The 20,006-nt window shown below is 39.9% G+C and overlaps 1 protein-coding gene across 1 annotated transcript in view; it reads right to left on the reverse strand.

The window, feature by feature from the left end:
• Positions 1–793: 793 nt before the first annotated feature.
• Positions 794–20,006, reverse strand: part of PTPRM (protein tyrosine phosphatase receptor type M) — a 1,041,338-nt gene continuing 1,022,125 nt past the window's right edge. The window contains exons 30-31 of the mRNA XM_069099664.1: positions 16,324–16,459; positions 794–1,558 (exon numbers count right to left, since the gene is read on the reverse strand). Of these exons, the coding sequence (XP_068955765.1) occupies positions 1,505–1,558; positions 16,324–16,459 (190 nt within the window). The 3' untranslated portion in view covers positions 794–1,504. The remainder of the gene's footprint in view (positions 1,559–16,323; positions 16,460–20,006) is intronic.

The raw sequence follows: 20,006 nt of genomic DNA on the forward strand, positions 1-20,006 counted from the left end.
AAAAAGGCAATTTACCTTAAGAAGTGTATATATGTGCTCGTGTGTGTGAATCATGCCACCATTCTTTTCATTACCAGTTACTTACAATACACAAAAATGCAGCTAACGAATACATACAAGACTCATAAACATCACTCCAATTTTCTTTACTACTCAGTCATTTTAATTTTCATGATCTAATTATAGAGTGAATGAGGCAAGGAGAGAGAACATCAACCCTAACCTGCAGAAGGGGAAACAGAAGCAAGGGAAGAGATTTGCTCAAGGCCACACGGAATGGAAGAGAACCAGTATTTCTTGGCTCTCAGAGGTCTAGGGCCAGCTTTCTGCTGCTAAGTATGTAGCCAGTTCCAGCCCAGAAACTCATCTTTTTGGTGATGAGTTTCTTTCTATGCTTTGCCTTCCATGAGTACTGGGGACCGTCTGAATATAATGGAGCACAGATTTCTTAATGATAAAAGTCCAAACCAGACATGTCTCTCAGCAAACACTCACTATTTCTGACCCTCTCCCTCCCAGCTCCTTCTCTGGACAGAATATCTCAGCTTCTCCTGGGTCTCTAGGGATTTGGGAATTGGTGCTTCCTCCACAGGCTCTAAAAAGTGAAATTCAAAGCCAAGCAATTGCTGCTTCAGTCTCTCCATGTCCTGGTGCACCAGAAATCCAACACAAATCTGCCATGTGCCATCATTTATTGAGCTGAGAATCCATACAAGGTAACAAATGTTTACATTATCATACAGTAAATAAAGCATTTCCAGGGCTTAAGAAAAATGATTGTCACTCACTGTGCTTCACAAAAATTTCTTTTAATGAATAAATAATTTGATGAAATCAAAAAAAATATTTACAATATAAACAAATGAAAAAGCTTTGGATCTATTTCACCCGGTCATCTGGTTTGACCTTTTCAGAGTGAATTCCTGTCAAGCCGTTCCTCCTTGAAACATTATCGATCAGAGAGAAACTTCCACTCCAGAAAGTTAGCACGGTTTGTTATGAGTTCTTTGTCTGTTAGTTCAGGTAAGCTACGTATACTTTCTGTTATGTATGTGTTAAAATACAAATATTAACTAAAATCATATATTATCATAAATGCCAGACAACATTCTCCACAGAACAAAAATATACACTTAGCTGTGACATAACAAAGGATCACAGGCAACAAAATTAAACCTCAAAGGGACAAATTCCTTCATAAGAATATAATTGTGCTCTTTTAATTTACCAGATGTCTAGGCTGCTCTTTCAAGATGATGATTATGAACACAGTATCCGACGACCGCAGAGAGTGTGTTTTGTGTTTTTGTCAGGCAGCAGCAATATGGTGGAAAAGTAGGCAGTGCAGGCGGGTTTATAAACACTTTCTCAGGCTCTTAAAAAGAGCCAATTATACAAAGCAAAATAAGCATGACACTGAGAAGTCTTCATCTCATATACACAAACATCATGGGGCTTTGTGGCTCCCGGGTGGGCGCAAGGGTCTGCAGGGCATCTTTCTCCATCAGCCAGAATTCAAGTATTCTAAAGCGACTTCATAGCAGAACTTGTACTGGTCCTGGGGAGACAGCAAGGAAAAAAAAAACCTGTCAGCTGTATGACAGCCAGCTCCAATTTTAGTTAAGACGGTTATGCCAGATTAGAGACTTAATTGGAGTCCATCAATCTCACCACCCAATATAAGAAAGAAAAAAGTCACTCTACCAAACTGTAGAAACACTCAACAGCTCCAATTCTTTTCATGGGACCACAGATCCAGAATTAGAAGGAGGCTCCTAAGAGGCCATCGAATGCCACCCCTCATTTTATGGCTGATGAAACTTGAGGGGTCACACAGGTAGTCCGGATGGGAACCTAAGTCCTCAGACTCTAGAGACAGTACGCTTTATTTTTGTGCTCTAAACATCCTCTCTTGCTTCTGTGGGCAAACTGTTTTTCTTTTTTTTTGTTCTGGAAGATGAAAAACCAGGGGAATCAGGCCTCCTGAGAGAGTGCTCAGGAATATGGGCTAGCATTGTCATGTGCTTGTTTCATATACATACATATATGTACACAGTTACCATGAGGTTGGCGGAGGAAACTAATGATAGCTACTATCTTTTCCTGAGTTGTTGAACTTTGCACAACATCATCACCATCATCATCAATATCATCACCATCATCATCAATATCATCACCATCATCATCAACATCATCACCATCATCATCAACATCATCACCATCATCATCAACATCATCGCCATCATCATCAACATCATCGCCATCATCATCAATATCATCACCATCATCATCAATATCATCGCCATCATCATCAACATCATCACCATCATCATCAATATCATCGCCATCATTAATCATCACAATTTATACATTTATTTGTATCTTATATATAGTGCTTTAAGGTTTGTAAAGCCCTTTACAAATATTATCTCAAACAAAACTGTAGAAGGTAGGTGCTATTACTACCCCTATTTGACAGAGGAAGAAACTGAGGCCAACTAAGTCAGGGTTACACAGTATCTGAGGCTACATCTGACCTCTTCTTCACAATTCCAGGTCTAGCACCTTATTCACTGCTCCCCCTAGCTGCCAGAGAAGATAATCAACACTGACCGATTGCTTCTGGTCCTGTCTCTCTGCCCCGTTAGTTAGGAGGGCACACTTGTCTATTATCCTGCAGATAACACCATATTTCAGTCAGTAAGTGGGCCAATAAACTTTAATTAAGTGCCAACTACTTGCCAGGCACTGTGCTAAGCACTGGAGAGACAAAGAAAGGTAAAAGCCAGTTCTTATCCTCCAGAAACTTACAATCCATATTATAATAAAATTGGAGCTGGCTTACAATCACACTCTATTGACAAGACTCCCACAGGCAGCCTTTCTTTTAAATTACCGGTTAATTTTTAAATAGGAGTTGGGGCTTCACATATAATCACCATTAATCAGCACCAGATCTCCAGAAGAGTCATTTTGAGATCCTTGGATAGTACTCTGGTATGTTATGTTTTAGAAGTTACATAAACAGACCACTAGCATATGGAAAAGTCCCAGGTACAAAGTGCTGCCATGTAGCTGCAATGTTGGTAAGTCCAAAAAAATCCTTCCTTTTCCATCCCTTTGTCCATCCGTCCCTGTGCCTCCCCCCCAAATTGTAGATTTGAAAATGATTGTGCAAAAGATTAAAAAAAATCACCCCCCCCTCAAAAACAATCTGGACATTTTCTGGACAATAACTGAACAAATATGTACAAACAAGCTATGTCTTTGTGCCTTGACTCAGGCTTCTTTCTAATGGGGAATGTCCCTAACCAATATAGTAAGTGATTAGGATTAGGGACTAGGCCTGTGTTTTCATCAGTAATAGGGAACTTCCTAGTAGTTAAATTCCTTCTACCATGTCAGTACCTTCTCTCTATTTTTTGAGACTTGCACAGTACTACAAAGTTAATATGAACTCAAGTATGGGCTTGAACTCAGGTCATAGTGAGTATGAGATTGACTTTTTACCTACTACACCAAGCTGCCGCTTACTAATGAGTAGTCCCGAGGTCCATGGGACTACTGGGCTGTGGGAGTGGTCATTTACACCTTAGGGAGAAATATTAAAGAGGTCATACGTCGCTGTGGTGGTCTTTGCTAAACTGATATTCTTTGCTGTAAGAAAAGGATTTAGTGGGATGAGGTAGCGGGTGGGAGATGACTGGGAAGTGCATGGAGAAAAATCAACAGGAGAACATTTAGGGAAAAAAACCAGTGTGGGAAAAAGAAGAGAAGGCGTTCTGGTTTGCCTTGATGCATCAGAAAAGGTTAACCTATGAGAGCCCTCAGGGAGCTCTGGAGGGGAGTCATACAAGAGAGGAGTCACTTGAAGGTTCCCTACACTTCTTCTGAACCACTTTGGGTGAGCTGTTAAAACAGCTGAGCTCCAGTCCTTTTCATCAGTAGATATGGCCTTAAAAATATATATTTTCCCTGCTATCTTGTCAACTTTGTAAAAGACAATAAAACCATCCCTTGTTCACCAAACCACTTTGTTCTTGTTGGGTACCATTAGATTGCAGATGAAATATAGCTTTACCCTGCCTTGTCCTACATGTCAGAAGATAAATAAGGCACTTGGTTTTGATGCTGAGGTGAGAAGGTCATAGTTCATATAAGATTCACACTTGATAGTAACTGAGTTTAGCTAATTCTGGATGATGTGGATGCCTAAGTCTCATGTCAGTTACAAACCTGGAAGTTGTTCAATCTTTGCCTGAATAGGAGAGACAGTGTGTTTAAAGTAGAGAAGAAAATCTCTGACTTGGAGTCAGAGTTCAATTTCTGGCTGCATTATTTACTAGATTTATGACCCTAGACAAGTCAATTAAATTCCATGAGCCTCAGTCATGTTATCTGTAAAATAGGGGTGGGGATCATTGGGAGGATCAGATGACATAATGCATGTAAAGCACTTTATAAATGTAAAGTTTTAATATTAATGTAAACCACTGTAGACAAGATTCTAGTTTTGTCGGACTTGATGGCTTCTGAGGGCCACTCCAACTCAGAGTTTCTGTGAATCTGACAATTATGCCCAATTCATTTATCTTAGAGTACTTCTGCTTTCAAGTGAATTATGGTGCCCATATATGGTACAAGAAAACTTGGTTTGTCTTCAGTTATGGCTCTGACACCCATCTCTCAGGGTTGTTGTGAGGAACAAATGAGATATTTGTAAAGTGCTTAGCACAATATCTGAGTCAGAGACTTAATAAATGCCTGTTTCTTTCTTATCTATCTCCCTCCCCCAGATATAATTCCCATTAATTTTTCATCCTAATTGAGAATTCCTTTTACTTTTAATGCTTTCCTTCTCATGTGATGATTAGACATACAGGACAAGAGAGAGTAAGTAACCCATTTTATAGATGTTGAAACTAAGAGCAAGAGATGAACTCATTTCATAGATGTGGAAACAAGTTCAGAAGAAGTTGACTTGCCAGAGGTCATATAGTGAATTGCACATATCTGGAACTTTTTTCACTATTCTATCTCCCTCAAGGAAGGCTTTCCAGTTGAAAGTAAGTTACTTATGGGGGAAAAAAGACAAACAAAACTGTTTTCTTTTTCATTTTCCATTTGGTTTTTATGTTTTGAGCACCTAGTATAGTACCTTACAGAGAGGAGATATTTAATAAATGTTTATTGAATTGAACTATTATTATAACCACTAAAAAGATGAAAATATTATAATCATGGCCACATACATACTTATAAAAGGAATTCTTTAAATGCGACAAATTAGGATAATATATTTCTACCAGTTCAAATTAAAAAAAAATGTCTACTACTCTCTTGTTTCCTATTAGGGTAGGAGTTCTTTATCTGGGTTCTACCTACCTCTAAAGGGTCCATGGATTGAGTTCAGGGAATCCATGAACCTGGGTAGGATAAAACATCTTTACTTTGATTAGCTTCTAAGTGAAATTTAGTATTTCCTTCAATTATGAATTTTGAAAAATATTTTGAGAAGGTGTCCAGAGTCTTTGTATCCCAAAGCCTAAGAAGGTTAAGAACCCCTAATGGAGAGGATACAAATGGGTGAATAAAATGAATATTCTTTAGTATTTACCTATAAAAAATAGAACTTGTACTGGGTGGATGGCTATTTATTAAGTCAATGTTGTTCTAACATTTATTATTTAAGGAATTGGGAACCTTTATTTCTGAAAATTAAAAAAAAAACTCCTTTATTCTAAACCCTTTTAAACCTAATGATGGTGCTGTCATTCTGGCTATGAAAAGAGTAGTAATATTTCCATTATTTTTGTGCTTTATAGAAATGACATAGATTTCTACTACTGAAACCTCAGGGACCCCATCCCTTTTTATGGAAAAAATGGTTTTGTGCATGGATCTAATTGTGCAATTAATTTCAATGACTACTAGGAACCAGACAGGAACATTACCTCGTTCTACTCCTTTAACATATTAAAATGCATTAAGTGGTGAAATGTAGTTGCTGGCCTGGGGCCACAACATAGGCAAAGAAACACAGAAGGGATTTCATGCTTCAGTGATGGCGACCTGCACCCCTGGAAGTCATTGAAATTGCCCTGTCGTCCTCATGACTATAATTCTCAAAATGAATCTGCCCTCTCCCATCTCATCCCCACTAAACAGACTGCCAATTCCACAGTATGTGATTACTGGCTTCTGGATTAGTCAAATAAGGGAAGCAGGCAGGAATACAACTAATTACAGCCCCGACCTCCCAGCATCTCCTAAGAGCCTGAAATTTTCTTGCCCTGCAAACTGATTATACTTGATCACCAGGTACAGGTTGTCTTTTGCACAGCAGTCTCTTCTTTCAATTCCTTTGCTTTTGAGCAGTATAATTAAGCCATGTGAGGTGTCCCTCTGCTTAGGGAAGAGAATTTTCTCCTTGTTTCTAGATGCTTCCACTTTCAGCCTCATTAGCTAGTTTCAGGCATGAAAGGAGGGCAAAAATGGAATGTGTACTGACAAAGAGACTAGCTCACTGCTAGGACCCAAGCATGGAGTTGTTAGAGATCTCTGAGGCCAATCTATTTTAACTTTCCCCAAAGGATGAAAGCTTTCAATAATTTCATTGACAGGCAGTTATGCCACCTTCACTGGAAGATGTTCAGTGATAGGGAGCTCACTAGCACTCCAAGATTGCTCACTCCATTTTTGAGTTGTTCTAATTTTTAGAAAGATTTTTTCTCACATTCAACTAAAATCTGCCATTCTGTAATTTCTCGCCATTTTGAGTTCTGCCTTTGGGACCAACCAGAACAAATCTTGTCCCTCTTTAATAGGACAATTCTTCAACCCATTCATCTTTCCCCATTTCTTTTTTGTAGGTTAACTACCTTAAGTTACACTTCAACTAATATTTTAAAAAATCAGTTGCTATACCATTTGCGGCATGGTTTCAAGTCTGCCTACCATCTGGGTTTTCCTATGATGTGCATACTCTAGCTTGATAGAGTATACCAAGCTAGATCCAATAGCTCATATACGGCATTCATAGTGAGATTTTAATATCTCTATGGCCACCAAAGTTCTAGTAACGCAGTCCAAGGTAACATTACGCCTTTTTGGCCACCATATCACTCAGTTAACTTTTGAGGTAGAGGTCCATTAAAACTTCCATGTCTTTTTCACATGAAAGGCTTTCTAGGGCCATGTCTCCCTTGTCCTCTACTTGTATAATTGAATTTTTGGACTCAGATCAACAGCTTAACATTTTCTTCTGCTAACTATCACCATTAGCTTTTGTCAGTCATTCTCTAGTCTGTTGAGACCTTTTGGAATCTTGCTTCTTTCATTTATTTTGGGTTATCTTCAAAGTTTGCAATGAAGCCATCTCATTTCCTTCATCTAAGTCACTGATAAAAATAAGAGAACAGGACCAGGGACACTTCACTAGTGGTACCTCATTCAAGTAAACATTAATCCACTAATGGTCATTCAAATATGAGCCCATCTAATGGTACTATCACACAATTTATAATGGGGCAGCGAGGTGGTACAGTGGATAGAAGGCTAGGCCTGGAGTCAGGAAGACTCATCTTCCTGAGTTCAAATCTGGCCTCAGACATTTACTAGCTGGGTGACCCTGGGCAAGTTACTAAACCCAATCTGCTTCAGTTTCCTCATTTATAAAATGACCTAAGGAAGGAAATGGCAAACCACTCCAGTATCTTTGCCAAGAAAACCCCAAAAGCGGGTCATGAAGAGTCAGAAACGACTGAACAATAACAACACAGTTTATAATTCTCTTATTTTGCAAAGATATTTTGAAGGACGTTGCTGAAAATCCAGACACATTAAGTTCAATGTATTCCTTTCATTTACTAGTCTAAACTTTTACTTGTCATTTACTTGTCAAAAAAAAGATATGCAGTTAGTATGGCATGACCTGTTCTTAATGAACTCGTGGCTTCCAGCCACTGTCTCTTCTTTTAAATGCTTATACTATTCATTCCTTCAGCAATGGGACAACTTCCTCTACTATGTGCTCTCTAATGAGATCCACAACCACTAAAACAAGATCAGTTTGATCTCTAAACAGGAAAAAACCCAAACTAATGGATAATAAATGCTTATTACCCAGATTGTATCTATGACAGACACTGTGGATGGACAATGAGCCAGGCCCAAACTTGAATAGAAAAAGAGAATGAGCTCTGAATGAGCACTGGGAAAAGTGCGCAGTGTCTTCAACCATCTCAAGCTACCTCCTGATACAAGAACCCATCTTTTTAATATTGATAAGTTTCTAACACATAAAAGGTACTTAATAAATGACTGGTGACTGGTGATGCTATATGACTATACACACGTGTGTATACATATATATGTATGTATGTATATGGAATACCACAATCTCTAAAGAATGACAATTGAGGATGACTTAAAGGAAAAATGTAGGGTATGTGGAGGCTGGATTTGTGTACAAGAAATGACATTAATGATATGATCTGAGAAAGGTATATTTGGAAAAAAGAGGTGGGCCAGTCACACAGTTAGAACAAGAGATAACAGACAGTCTGAGTGTTGCCCTGGTACATCCAAAATGTTAAAATACCTAGAAGTATGTCTGCAGCACATTAGATAAATCCTCAGTCGAGAACTTATGTGAGAACATGGACAAAAATAAGATGAGAAGGTGAGGGTGGGATGTGATCTGTACCACTAGAGGCTTCCAAATTCCCTCTGTGAGTACCTGCCACCTCTCTTGCCCTGAATTAGGGCAGGGAAAGAGAGCATAACAGTGGGAAATAATGCTTAACAAAGATCTCAGGATAGAGATGAATCATTCAATCAACAAATATGCACATAAAGGCCTTTGAGATCCTGACTCAAAAAATTATCACTTCTCTGAGAGCAGGTGCAGCTGGGCATCTGAAGAACTCCAGGTGCTCTGGCTTAATGGCCATCTGGGGACATCAAGTACTCACCACTGTCTAAGTGGGAGAGAAAATTCAAAGAGAATACTCTCCAATGGTTACCTGGGGCAAAGCTCCTCTCCCTAATGCATCTGCTTTTTTGAAACTAAGATGTCTTGGCAATTTGAAATTTTGATCTAGGATTTTGTTCTTACAGATTGTTCAATTTAAAACAAAAATCCTTATCATAGATTATATTGATGTAAAGGGAAAGAGGTCCACATATACTAATCATTCAAGGCAGAATTTTGGTCCAATGTTGTCTTTCAGGTTATAGAATGTATAGTCACACTATTTGCCAGTGTAACCTCAAAATCAATAAATATTATCATTCATGGAACCACTTGCATTTTTCTGATAATGTGGTATAAATGGACAATCACAAATTTTATAGACATATGTGCACAAATGTATATATGTGCATGTGTATATATACATATACGCACACATGTATGTATGCATATATTTATGTGTGTGTGTGTGTGTGTGTATAACAAACCCACACACTTTTTTTGTTGTCGATTGGGGATCCCAGGTTGGAAGTTCAGTGGCCATTCATGAGCCTTATCCCAATACTGATTGGCACAGAAACTTTAATCGGCTCCTTTTTCTGATCTGAGGTGGTTTGCTCCTCCTTAGGCAGCCTGGTGTCCCTCTGCTCCTAGGGGCCACCATATCATTGCTGGATTTAGTACAAACCTGCAATCGATTTGAGCCATGATGCAGCTCAGAACTCCTGCACTCAGGAGCCACCAGCCTCTGCCTTCAGAGAAGCATGGACTATAGACATGTGACACATAGGCCCCAGTCTACCTTCATATTTAAAAAAATATACATGGCTCTTTCTATGTTCCAATTCCCTTATCAATACCATAACTGAATCTCCTTTACAAGACTATGTGGTCATTAGCAACACATATTGCTAAGCACTGAAGTGTCAGTATATTCTTACTCTTACCCCTCGTGGATTTGTGATTCCAGTTAGCTTTGCATCTAGCTGAAAGTATCTCTCTCTCTTTGTTTTTTTGTTTTTTGCTTTTTGGAGGGAAGTTGGGGTTAAGTGACCTGCCCAAAGTCACATGGCTAGTAAGTGCGTCAGGCGTCTGGGGCCAGATTTGAGCTCAGGTTCTCCTGACTCCAGGGCTGGTGCTCTATTCACTGTGCCACCTAGCTGCCCCCAGCTGGAAGTATCTTAATGCTGTTTGAGTGAAGTTTGGAATTACAGATTGCAGTACAATGGAGTAAAGGGCACCACAAGACAGAACAGAACACTAGAGAGTAGTAAGCCAGCTTTGGTAACAGGAATTACAACTGGGGAGATGGACACAGGTGAGCTAGTAACCCAACCCAACCGATGGGTTCTAAAATGGGTGGTTTCTTATAGGGTTCTTCTGTGAGCCAAGCAAGAGCAAGTAATGGGTAGCAGGAAGGTGGAATCCTGAACTTGGAGTCCAGATCCAGGTTTGGGGACTGGTATTGATTCACGATGGGGGAAAATGTATGGTGGTTCTTAAACTGGCTGCTATGTAGCTAACTACTATTTAGTTAACAATTACGCACAATGACACAGTCTGTATTTTAGTCCTCTCAAAGTACCCAGTTTTTTTCTCATACTATCACAGAATTTCAGCATTGAAAGAAAACTTTAAGGTTTGTCTAGTTCAATCTGCTTATTTTACAGATGAGAAACTGAAGCCTGGAATGGTAATGTGACTTGCCTAAGGTCTCAAAATAAGTGGCAGCATTGGGATTCAAACCCTTGTGTCTGCTCTCTAAATCCTGGTCCATTTTGGGCAAGTTCAGTTTCCTCAAATAATCACTTAGGAAGCACTCCTATTACATGCTAGTCATTCTGCTAGATACAAGGATACAAAGGAGAAAGTGAGACAAATCCTGCCCTCCAGGGCAGACAGATAAAGAGATGTACACACACACACACACACACACACACACACGGAGACTCAGGTCCAGGGTCTACAAGGGAAATGGAACATGGAACTATCCATATCAGCATCATATATATGTAAATCAATAGTGCTTTTGCAGGTCAAGACACTGACAAATGAGGGAATATAGAGAGCTGTGCTGTAGAAGCTGGCAGTGGAGCTAAGCCTTAAAAGACACCACAGAACCATGAAGGGAAGGCATTCCAGTCATGGGGAAGAGCCTGCGGAGAGCTACAGAGGTGGGGGATGTGACATTCTAGATGGGGGACAGCAAACACAGGCCAATTTGTCTGGAGCACAGAGGCCACGAAAGGAGGCTGGGGAATTAATAAAAAGCTCAAAAGCTTATACAAAAAAAATAAAGCATATACAAAACTTCTGGGGGAAGGGCCACAAAATTACTGCATGTAAGCTAGTTTTCTTGGCACTGCAGCATCTTCAAAGGCATAGTGGCAATAAGGAATGTAAGCTCCTTGAGGACAGGGGCCATTGTTTTGTTTTTCTTTTTGCATCTCTAGCACCTAGCTGAGTGCCTGGTACATAATAAATGCTTGTTGGATTGGACTGGAATAAAACTGCTAGTTCTAGGAAAGCCACATAAAATCTTAAATCTAGACAACACAAATGTGTTCCCCTGGGTTCTCCTAACTCTTTAATGGGGACACAAGGCTGGCTGAGGAGAGACAGAACTTTGGAGGCTGCCTAAAATGTGGGGGTTAGAGCAATTCTCACATCATTCTCCTGAACACACACACACACACACACATACACACAAACACATACACACTCTAGTTTCTGTGTTGTGAGTTCTCCCCGCTCCCCTGCAATCAGCAATAATTGTTTGCATGTTGAAAGCTAACCTATCTCAAGAAGCAAATTTTTCGGTCTTAAAGATCTCCTTTGAGAATGCCCAGCTTTCAACTCTATTTGTAGATTTCTTTTTTTTACATTTCATTTTATCAGCGGTTCCAAATTCTCTTCCTCCCTCTACCCCTCGAGATTGCAAGACTCCTAGAGACTTAATAATGAGACACTTAGGTAATCAGAATTGCAAAATTGGAGGGGTGCAGAGTGGGGATGAAGCAGACAGCAGAGGGATGTTCTCTCTGTGGGTCCCCATTCTTATACATTAATTCTAGAATTCTCTCTTCTCCTTTCCACATACATGGAATTTGTGTAAGCCCCTGGGGCCCATATCTGACAATTCAGTCAAGAGATATTTATTGGTGCCTAGAGAAAATGGAGAGTTGTACCAGGCCCTTAACCATGCACTATTTCCTTTCGATTCAACTTAACAGTGAAAAAAAAGTCCCTTGGAAAAAGTTCTAAGGGGTGCTCATGGTGGTACTTCCTGCCACCTGCCACATTCTATTTCATCTCTCTGTTTGCAGAACACATCATCTGTTGATTGGTATTTCCTGGGAACCCTAAGGATTCAACAGAATGAGCCTATGCATCTATAAATCAGCTAGGCAGGAAACTAATGTACAACGGTAATCACAGAAGAAAGCAGTTTCAGGAATAAGGACAATACTCTCAGGAAAGCTGTGATCTGGAATCCAAACACTAAACCTCTTCAGTTCTTCAAAGGAAATACTGCAGGGGCTTCTTCACAGGATCATAAAATCAGAGGAACCTAAGAGGTCATCAGATCCAAGTTCCTCATTTTACAGATAAGGAAATTGAGGGGCAGAAAAGTTAAAGGACTTGCTCAGGATCATAGACAGTAAGTCTATGTGAGTCTGGAATTTTAGCTCAGGTCTTCCTGACTCCAATTCTAACATGATACTACACCAAGCTACTCCTCCAGGAAGGACACACTAAAGGTTAAACATAGCTATGGGAGAAAAATTATGTTGATAGGGTATCTTGCACCTCTAATTGCTTGAACTTGTTATGTGGTTGGACGTGGGGAGAATCAAAGATGATTTTAAAAGTTATGAACTTGAGAAGGTGGAAAGATGGTTATATCCTTGAAAGAAATAGGGAAATAAGTTGGCTTTAGGGAGAAAGATAATGAGTTCCATTTTAAATATGGTGAATTTGAGATGGCATACACATACTCATAGAATTATAGATTACAGAGCTGAAATGGTCCTCAGAGGTCATGCAGCCTAACCTCTTTATTTTGCAAATAAGGAGAATGAGGGAATATCAAATATCCGAATCAAGATCATAAGGAACATTCAGCTGTAGATATCTAAAAGGCAGCTAATGTGTGAAACTGGAGCTCAGAAGAGAGATTATGGCTAGATATATAGATCTGGGGAGTCATCTGATTACAGATGATGACTAAACCCATGAAAGTTAATGAGATTGCCAAGAACGAGAAAAGAAGAGACCCAGAATAGAGACTTGGGAGACGTGCACTGGGCAAAGCAATTACTGATGATTCAGTAAAGGAGATTGAGAAGGAAAGACTGATCAAGTAGGAAGAAAATCAAGAGAGAGCAATGTTAGGAATATTGAAGGAAAAGAAATAATCCAGAAGAAGGAGGGAGGTGGTCACTCGTGTCAAATGCTTAGCATTTGAGAAGTCAGTTATGAAGAAGACTGAGAAAAGGTCATTGAATTTATCATTCAATACATCATTTTAACCTTGGAGAGAGCTGTTTCAATTGAGTGATGAAGATGAAAACCAGATTGTGAGGATAAAATATGAGAGTTGGAAGATACCTTAGAGGTTATCGAAAAATTCCATCTTCTTCAAGAAACCATTCCCTCAATCTCAGTGCCTTCCCTCTGAGATTATCCTCAATCTAACATGTTTTTAAGTACTTTCAAGATCTATGCAGAGTAGGTCAAAATTAATCTGAGAAGGAAAGGAGTTAATATATGGGTAGAGAAGGAAAAGCATCCTATAGAAAGTAGGACTTGAGGTTTTTTTTTTGGAGGGGGGAAATCAGAGCAGTTGTGGTTAAGTGATTTGCCCAAGGTCACACAGCTAGTAAATGTGTCGAGTGTCTGAAGCCACATTTGAACTCAGGTCCTCCTGATTCCAGAGCTGGCACTCTATTCACTGAGCCACCTAGCTACTCTGAGTCTTTTAAAAAATAAAAAATTTTAAGAGAGAAAGTTTTATTATTGGATAAAATTATATTTTTTTCTTTTTTTCCTTTGCCCCCTTTGCACCCTACAGAAGGCTACCCCCCTCCCACAGCAATTCTGCTTATTTTGCTCTGCATCATTTCATGCAACGACTTGAGTCTTGAAGACAGCCAAGCCACCAGAGGCAGAGGCAAGGAGCGAGAGCATTCCAGGGATGGGGGACGAACTATGCCCAGGCATAAAGATGGGAGCTGGTATGCGGTGTCTGAGAAACAGCATTTCAGTCTGTGTGACTATAATCAGACAGTCTGTGTGGATGAGTAAAGTATTAGGAGTCTGGAAATATAGAAAGAGGTCAGATTATGAAGAGCTTTAAATGCCAAATAGGGGACTTTATATTTGATCCTGGAGGTTAGAGAGCCACCAGGAAGCCCCAAATGATTTATAATGTCTTAGGATCCTTCCTTCTTGTTAGTTAGCATCAAGGGTCCTTTTGGCTCTTAACTTTGTACTTCCCAGAAAATAATCACTGATTTCATCATTACATCAAAGTGCCACATTCTGTGTTATTGACATAGAAAGAGGCCTGCCATTTCTCCCACGAAGTCTTGTGAGTAGCAAATTGACTGCCAGCTCCATTAGGAGAAAAAAAAAGTAGTCTAACTATGGATGATGGCTCTGTCTATAATGTAGATCTATGTAATTCAGGTTTTGAATAAGCAAAATGAAATTTTGTCAAGGTCAGTTTTACTCAGGTGCCAGCCAAGGGTTATAAGCTATCCTGTCTCCCTCCTATGAGGTGAAACCAAAGGTAGACATATTCTGAATTCTTTAATTTGAGCATATGTCTGCCATAATATGGCAGCCTTGATGGTGCCTCCCAAGTTAAACCCTCCAAACTGACTCCAAATAATATCTTCCTCTGTCTTATCCATATAAGCCGAAGAATTCAGGGGAGACCACAGCTCTTCATGAATCCATTTTGTGTGCCAGCCAGTAACTCTGGTGTACTGTGCCAACCAAGGGCCTTACCCAGCACATACCAATCAGTTAGCAACTCATCCAACAGTCATATCTATAAATCACTTGGAAGGGTTGACGTTTGCCACATGCACAGTAAATATCTACCCTACACAGAGCAGGGCAGGCATGAGTAGTGGGAGAAGAGGTGGACTCGACACATCGGCCAATGAGACAACTGTTAGTAGCTTAATAGAGAGAGAGTGCACCTGGCAAAATGGTCGTTTCCATTCCAAGTCGCCTTCCCCGGGCCATGCTTCCTGGACCTATCACAACTCATCATGCATAAAACATATGTCTGGGGAGAAGCAGATGTCCAAATGAAGCTGTTCCTGTTAACTAGGGTTTGATTGTGTCTCTAGGAGTTATAACCATTACCAGCACCATTACAATTTACCAAGCCCCAATTATGTACGTGGCACTGTACAACTGTTTAATATGGTATTATACAAATGAATAGATATTGGGTCTTTTGATGGCGACAACAGCTATTTTCTCAACCTCAAAAATGTGACCCGTTTGGTGGCTCTAGGTCAGCACCTCCATCCCCTAGCTCTGTAGGTGCAGACTTGTAGAATGGGCTTTGACTTTTGCGACTTTCACATTTTATGGCCTCCAGGGCAAATCCTTTTAAAAACTTGATAGCACTGGCTCATCTCCCCCAGCCCATACAAAGACCTCCCCCCACCCAAAACAGGATGGATTAATCCTGCAGCTCCTCAGTTCATCCTTTCCCAACACAAGACTACAAAAGCCTAATCTAAAAGCTTCCTTCCCTAAGCTTTGTCACTATTCTTGAATCACAGTAGTTGGCACTTCAACAGCTCTGCATAAAAAGAGATTTCATGAAATACTCTAAGAAAATAATTGCACACAATCCTTTGTTTCTCAACTCCTTTAATCCTTCTCTGGGATGTGGCCACCGTAATTAAGTGTAATATTCTGGGTGTCAAACTAAAACTCACAGCTTTGATAAATATTAGGTGATTAAGCTATTTATAAAATATATAATTTGAAAATCTGGCATTTCATTTGCTACGATTATTTCTTCTGTGCTAGTACTGCTCTCCACGTGGATGGCACTGCCAGGAAGGGAAATTAATAAGGATGTTCACTTGTGAATTTCAAACTATTCCCAAATTTCAAACAAGCTGAGACAAAGTCTCCTTGGGAAGAAACAGATTTTTTTTTAAAGAAAAAAAAAAGAAAAGCCATTACAAGTGAAGTGATTACATTATGCTTTTGAAAATGACTCTCTTCCTTTGAGAAAAAAGCTTAGAGATCTCAGGGACTGGGTGATAATAGGGGAGATTTTCGATTTAACAGTACCGTTAGAAAGTGCCTACCAGAAGGTCCACCATGTTAGGTTTATTGTTCCTCAGTGTCTTCACAGCATGGAAGACGTCAACTGCCCTCCGGTGTCTGAGCATTTCACAAACAATGCTGATTGCACAGAAAGTCCCACTGCGGCCACCTCCATTCCTGGAAGAAAGGGAATAAAGTAGCTTGATTATTTTTTGCCCTTACAATCCCTTTTCCTCCTACTTTTGCTGGGCAGCCCATGGAAATATTCTGATTCAAACACTGGTGAACCAATATTTATGACCATCTCTTTAGCTAGGGTGAACTCACCACCCAGGCCATTACTTCTAATTAGAGATAATGGGGTGAATTTTCTACAATATTTGGTACACAGCTTACCTGTGAGTGGATATCTGAAAGAACCTGGGTCCTTTCCCAGTTTTGCATCAGGCCCATATGAGGTCATGATGCCATGGAACCCAGTCAGTTACCAAAAGAAACTAAGGAAAGTAACAAGATATGGGCTTGCTTCTGTGCCTAAGAGAGCTGCTGAAAACTGAAGCCTTCCTACCCACATATCTATCCTTGGACTGAATTCTAACAGGCCATTCGATTCCAATCACTTGGTGGTTTCTAATTTTGGGCGAGTTCTCTCTGAACACAACCATTAGATGGAGCTACGCTATCCTGAATATCATGCTTTTTACCTCAGAGAGAAGAAAGGATGGGAAATATGCCGGGAAGGTGTAATTTCCCCCTCTCATTCTTCCTAGACACTTCCTTTCTTATATCCCCAGTTTTAGGGAACACCAATGTAAACTGGTTTCTTAATAAGTCAATAAAGAAAACTTATTTATTTACATTTCAACAGGCACAAGCTTAAGATACTATATAATGAAGGTATTTCTCACTTTGATTTCTTTGGAGCTATGAGATAAAAAGTTCAAAATGGGTTGAGGAACAGTTTTCTGATTCAAAGACATTTATCTTGTTTCTGAAGGCTGCATATATGTTTACATACATCATTGTGAGAAATGCTAGTAGTTTGGTTTCCACAAATTCTATAGGAACAATGGATGATGCACAGGACTGGAAGGAAGGTGTAAATCAGGATGAAGGAAAAAAGGGCAGAGTGACCCTATCCAATTACGTAGCAGGAAGATATCTGTAAGGTTACCCTTGGAAAGGGCCTGAGCCAAGCTGGCTCAGACCACTCCCCTGGGGGTCAAGGAATGGTCACCAACTTTTCATTAATATGCATGCTTAACTAGCCTTACCCATAGTAACTGACACACCCTGCTTAGAATTAGAGCCTCATTATCCAATCTTGGGATGCATGTCAGCTGATATTAGGAGGAAGGAACATATATGTAATGGGCAGGTCAGGAAGACTGTAACCCAGAAGAACTGGGACCAATCCCAGTTCTGAAGGAAGGAACAAGGCAGGAAATTCTAATGGAAGCAGCATAAAAGGGTTTGCATTTATCTTATTCTCTGTTGTCTTTTGAAGAGGCTACTTATTTATTCAGGAAAGAATAAATGTAAAATAAAGATAATGAAAACCTTCCTGGCTTTCCAACAAGTATTGTTTCTTCCCAGGCTGACCATGTTTATAACATGTTCTGCTTGAAGGTCAATAGGTGATGTGGTAAGAAAGAGCACAAGAGTTGGAATCAAGACACTTGAGTTTAAACCTTACCAGGAAACTTTTAGTTTAAATCTAGGGAAGATCACTGAACCTCTTTAGGCATCAAACTCCTTATCTGTGAAATCTGTAATTGAGGTTGTATTAATGAAAGTGCTCTTAACTTTTTTCATGGGATAAACCCCTTTGGCAGTCTGGGGTAGCCTATGGATCCCTTCTCAGAAGAATGTTTTTAAATGCATATGATATAATGCACAGGATTATGAAGGAAACCAATTTTATTGAAATAAAGTTATCAGAATATTGACAAACCAAGTTTGACATCTTGAAATCTTTCCATAGGGTCCATCCATCCAAGATTAAGAACCGCTGTTTAGGGATGGCTAGGTGGCACAGTGAATAGAGCAGTGGTGCTGGAGTCAGGAGGACCTGAGTTCAAATCAGCCTCAGACACTTAACACTTACTAGCTGTGTGACTTTGGGCAAGTCACTTAACCCCGATTGCCCTGCCCTCCCCCCTCCAAATAGCAAAAGGAAAAAAAAAAGAATCCCTGCCTAGACTGAATAATGTTGACCTGCCCAGCTCTACATTTTGTACTCCTCTATGTAGATTATCTCTTCATTCCAAACTTTTTTTCTCATTTTTCAATCTTGCTATAGATGATAAAATTTTTGTTCCTCTAAAATTTGAGTGACCCAGACAGTACATCATCATAAGTTCAATCCTTCTGAGTTTCAGTTGCCACTTAATATTTGTGATAAGCTTATAAATGTGACACCTGGACCCATGTCCAGTTTCTAGGTTTTTAGTCTAAATTAGAAGGAACACATCTGTCATTATTCAACTTCCTTGGCCAGTTAGTTCAACTTCCTCATTTTAAAGATGGAAAAAGCTGAGGCCCATAGCCAGGAGTGTTTTCACTGTATCACACGGCACTAGTACTGGTGGTAGGAGGTGGTGGCCTTAGGATTCTTCCAGGTTTCTGAGAAGTGCTGGACTTCTCATGGCTGTTTATGAAACAAAAGTCAGCTAGGAGAGGCCCAATTCCTAGAGAGAAGATTCCCTTCTGAGAGGAAGAGGAAATTCTGAGGCTGCTGTTTACTTACACCACATGTTGGAGTCATTGATGAATTTGCCCTATAAAATAGTGGGTCATTATCTATATGATCGTCTACGAGTACCTGAATCAGTAGAATGGCCTATGTTAGACTTGCAATAGATTACCAGGGAACGACTAGATGAAAGTGACCCCTTTTGAAATCGAACGTACATGAACTAAGTCTGGATAAGGATGAAAAAAGATGGGGAGGAAACACATCTGGACACTGTCGGGGATCCCATGGAGGTCCTGGCAACCTGGGAGTATTGGCAGGAGGGAGGCTGCATTGTTACCTTGTGACTTTGCCTAGGACGACCTCTAACATCAGATCAGTTTCATTTATACTTCAGGTCAGTAGGAAGCTTCATTATGCATTCATAACTGCTTTCCATGGAGAAAGCAATGAAAACTAAAACTATCTGGTTGTTGAAGTTTCCACTAATGCTCCAAATGACAGCTGGTTGGCTAGCTACACATTATCTCAAATGAGATAATAAATGGGAAAGGGCTTTGAGAAGTAGACAAAAGCAAGGTGGTTATTATCATTGTTAATACTAATAGAAGCAACAATAATATTACATCAGCATTGCAGAGAGGTTTCAAAATGTACTACGCAGCAACAATTCCATTAAAATCGCTGAGCAGACACTGTGTCCACCCACAGCATCACAATCTGCCCCTTTCGTCATGCTAACTTCACTTTAGAGGCTGGATTTGTAGTCAGGAAGACCCAGGTTCAGGTCCCGTCTCAGACACTTAGTAATGTGGTAACCCTGGGCAGGTTTTTTAACACAGCCATTACTTTACTGGGCAGATAAGCTTCAAGAAAGAGCGTTTGTGAAGATCAAATGACACAAGATACAAAAAATGCTCAGCAAACCTTAAAGTTCTATATAAATGTGAGCTACAACTAATTATCATCAGTGGTGTTAAGCACAACCATCTACCTACATCAGACTCTCTCAGGATATGTCTTTATATA

Source organism: Petaurus breviceps, unplaced genomic scaffold (assembly GCF_028583685.1).
Source record: "Petaurus breviceps papuanus isolate PSGF00001 unplaced genomic scaffold, PetGlider_PUasm1.0 38, whole genome shotgun sequence".
NCBI classification, from domain to species: Eukaryota; Metazoa; Chordata; class Mammalia; order Diprotodontia; family Petauridae; genus Petaurus; species Petaurus breviceps.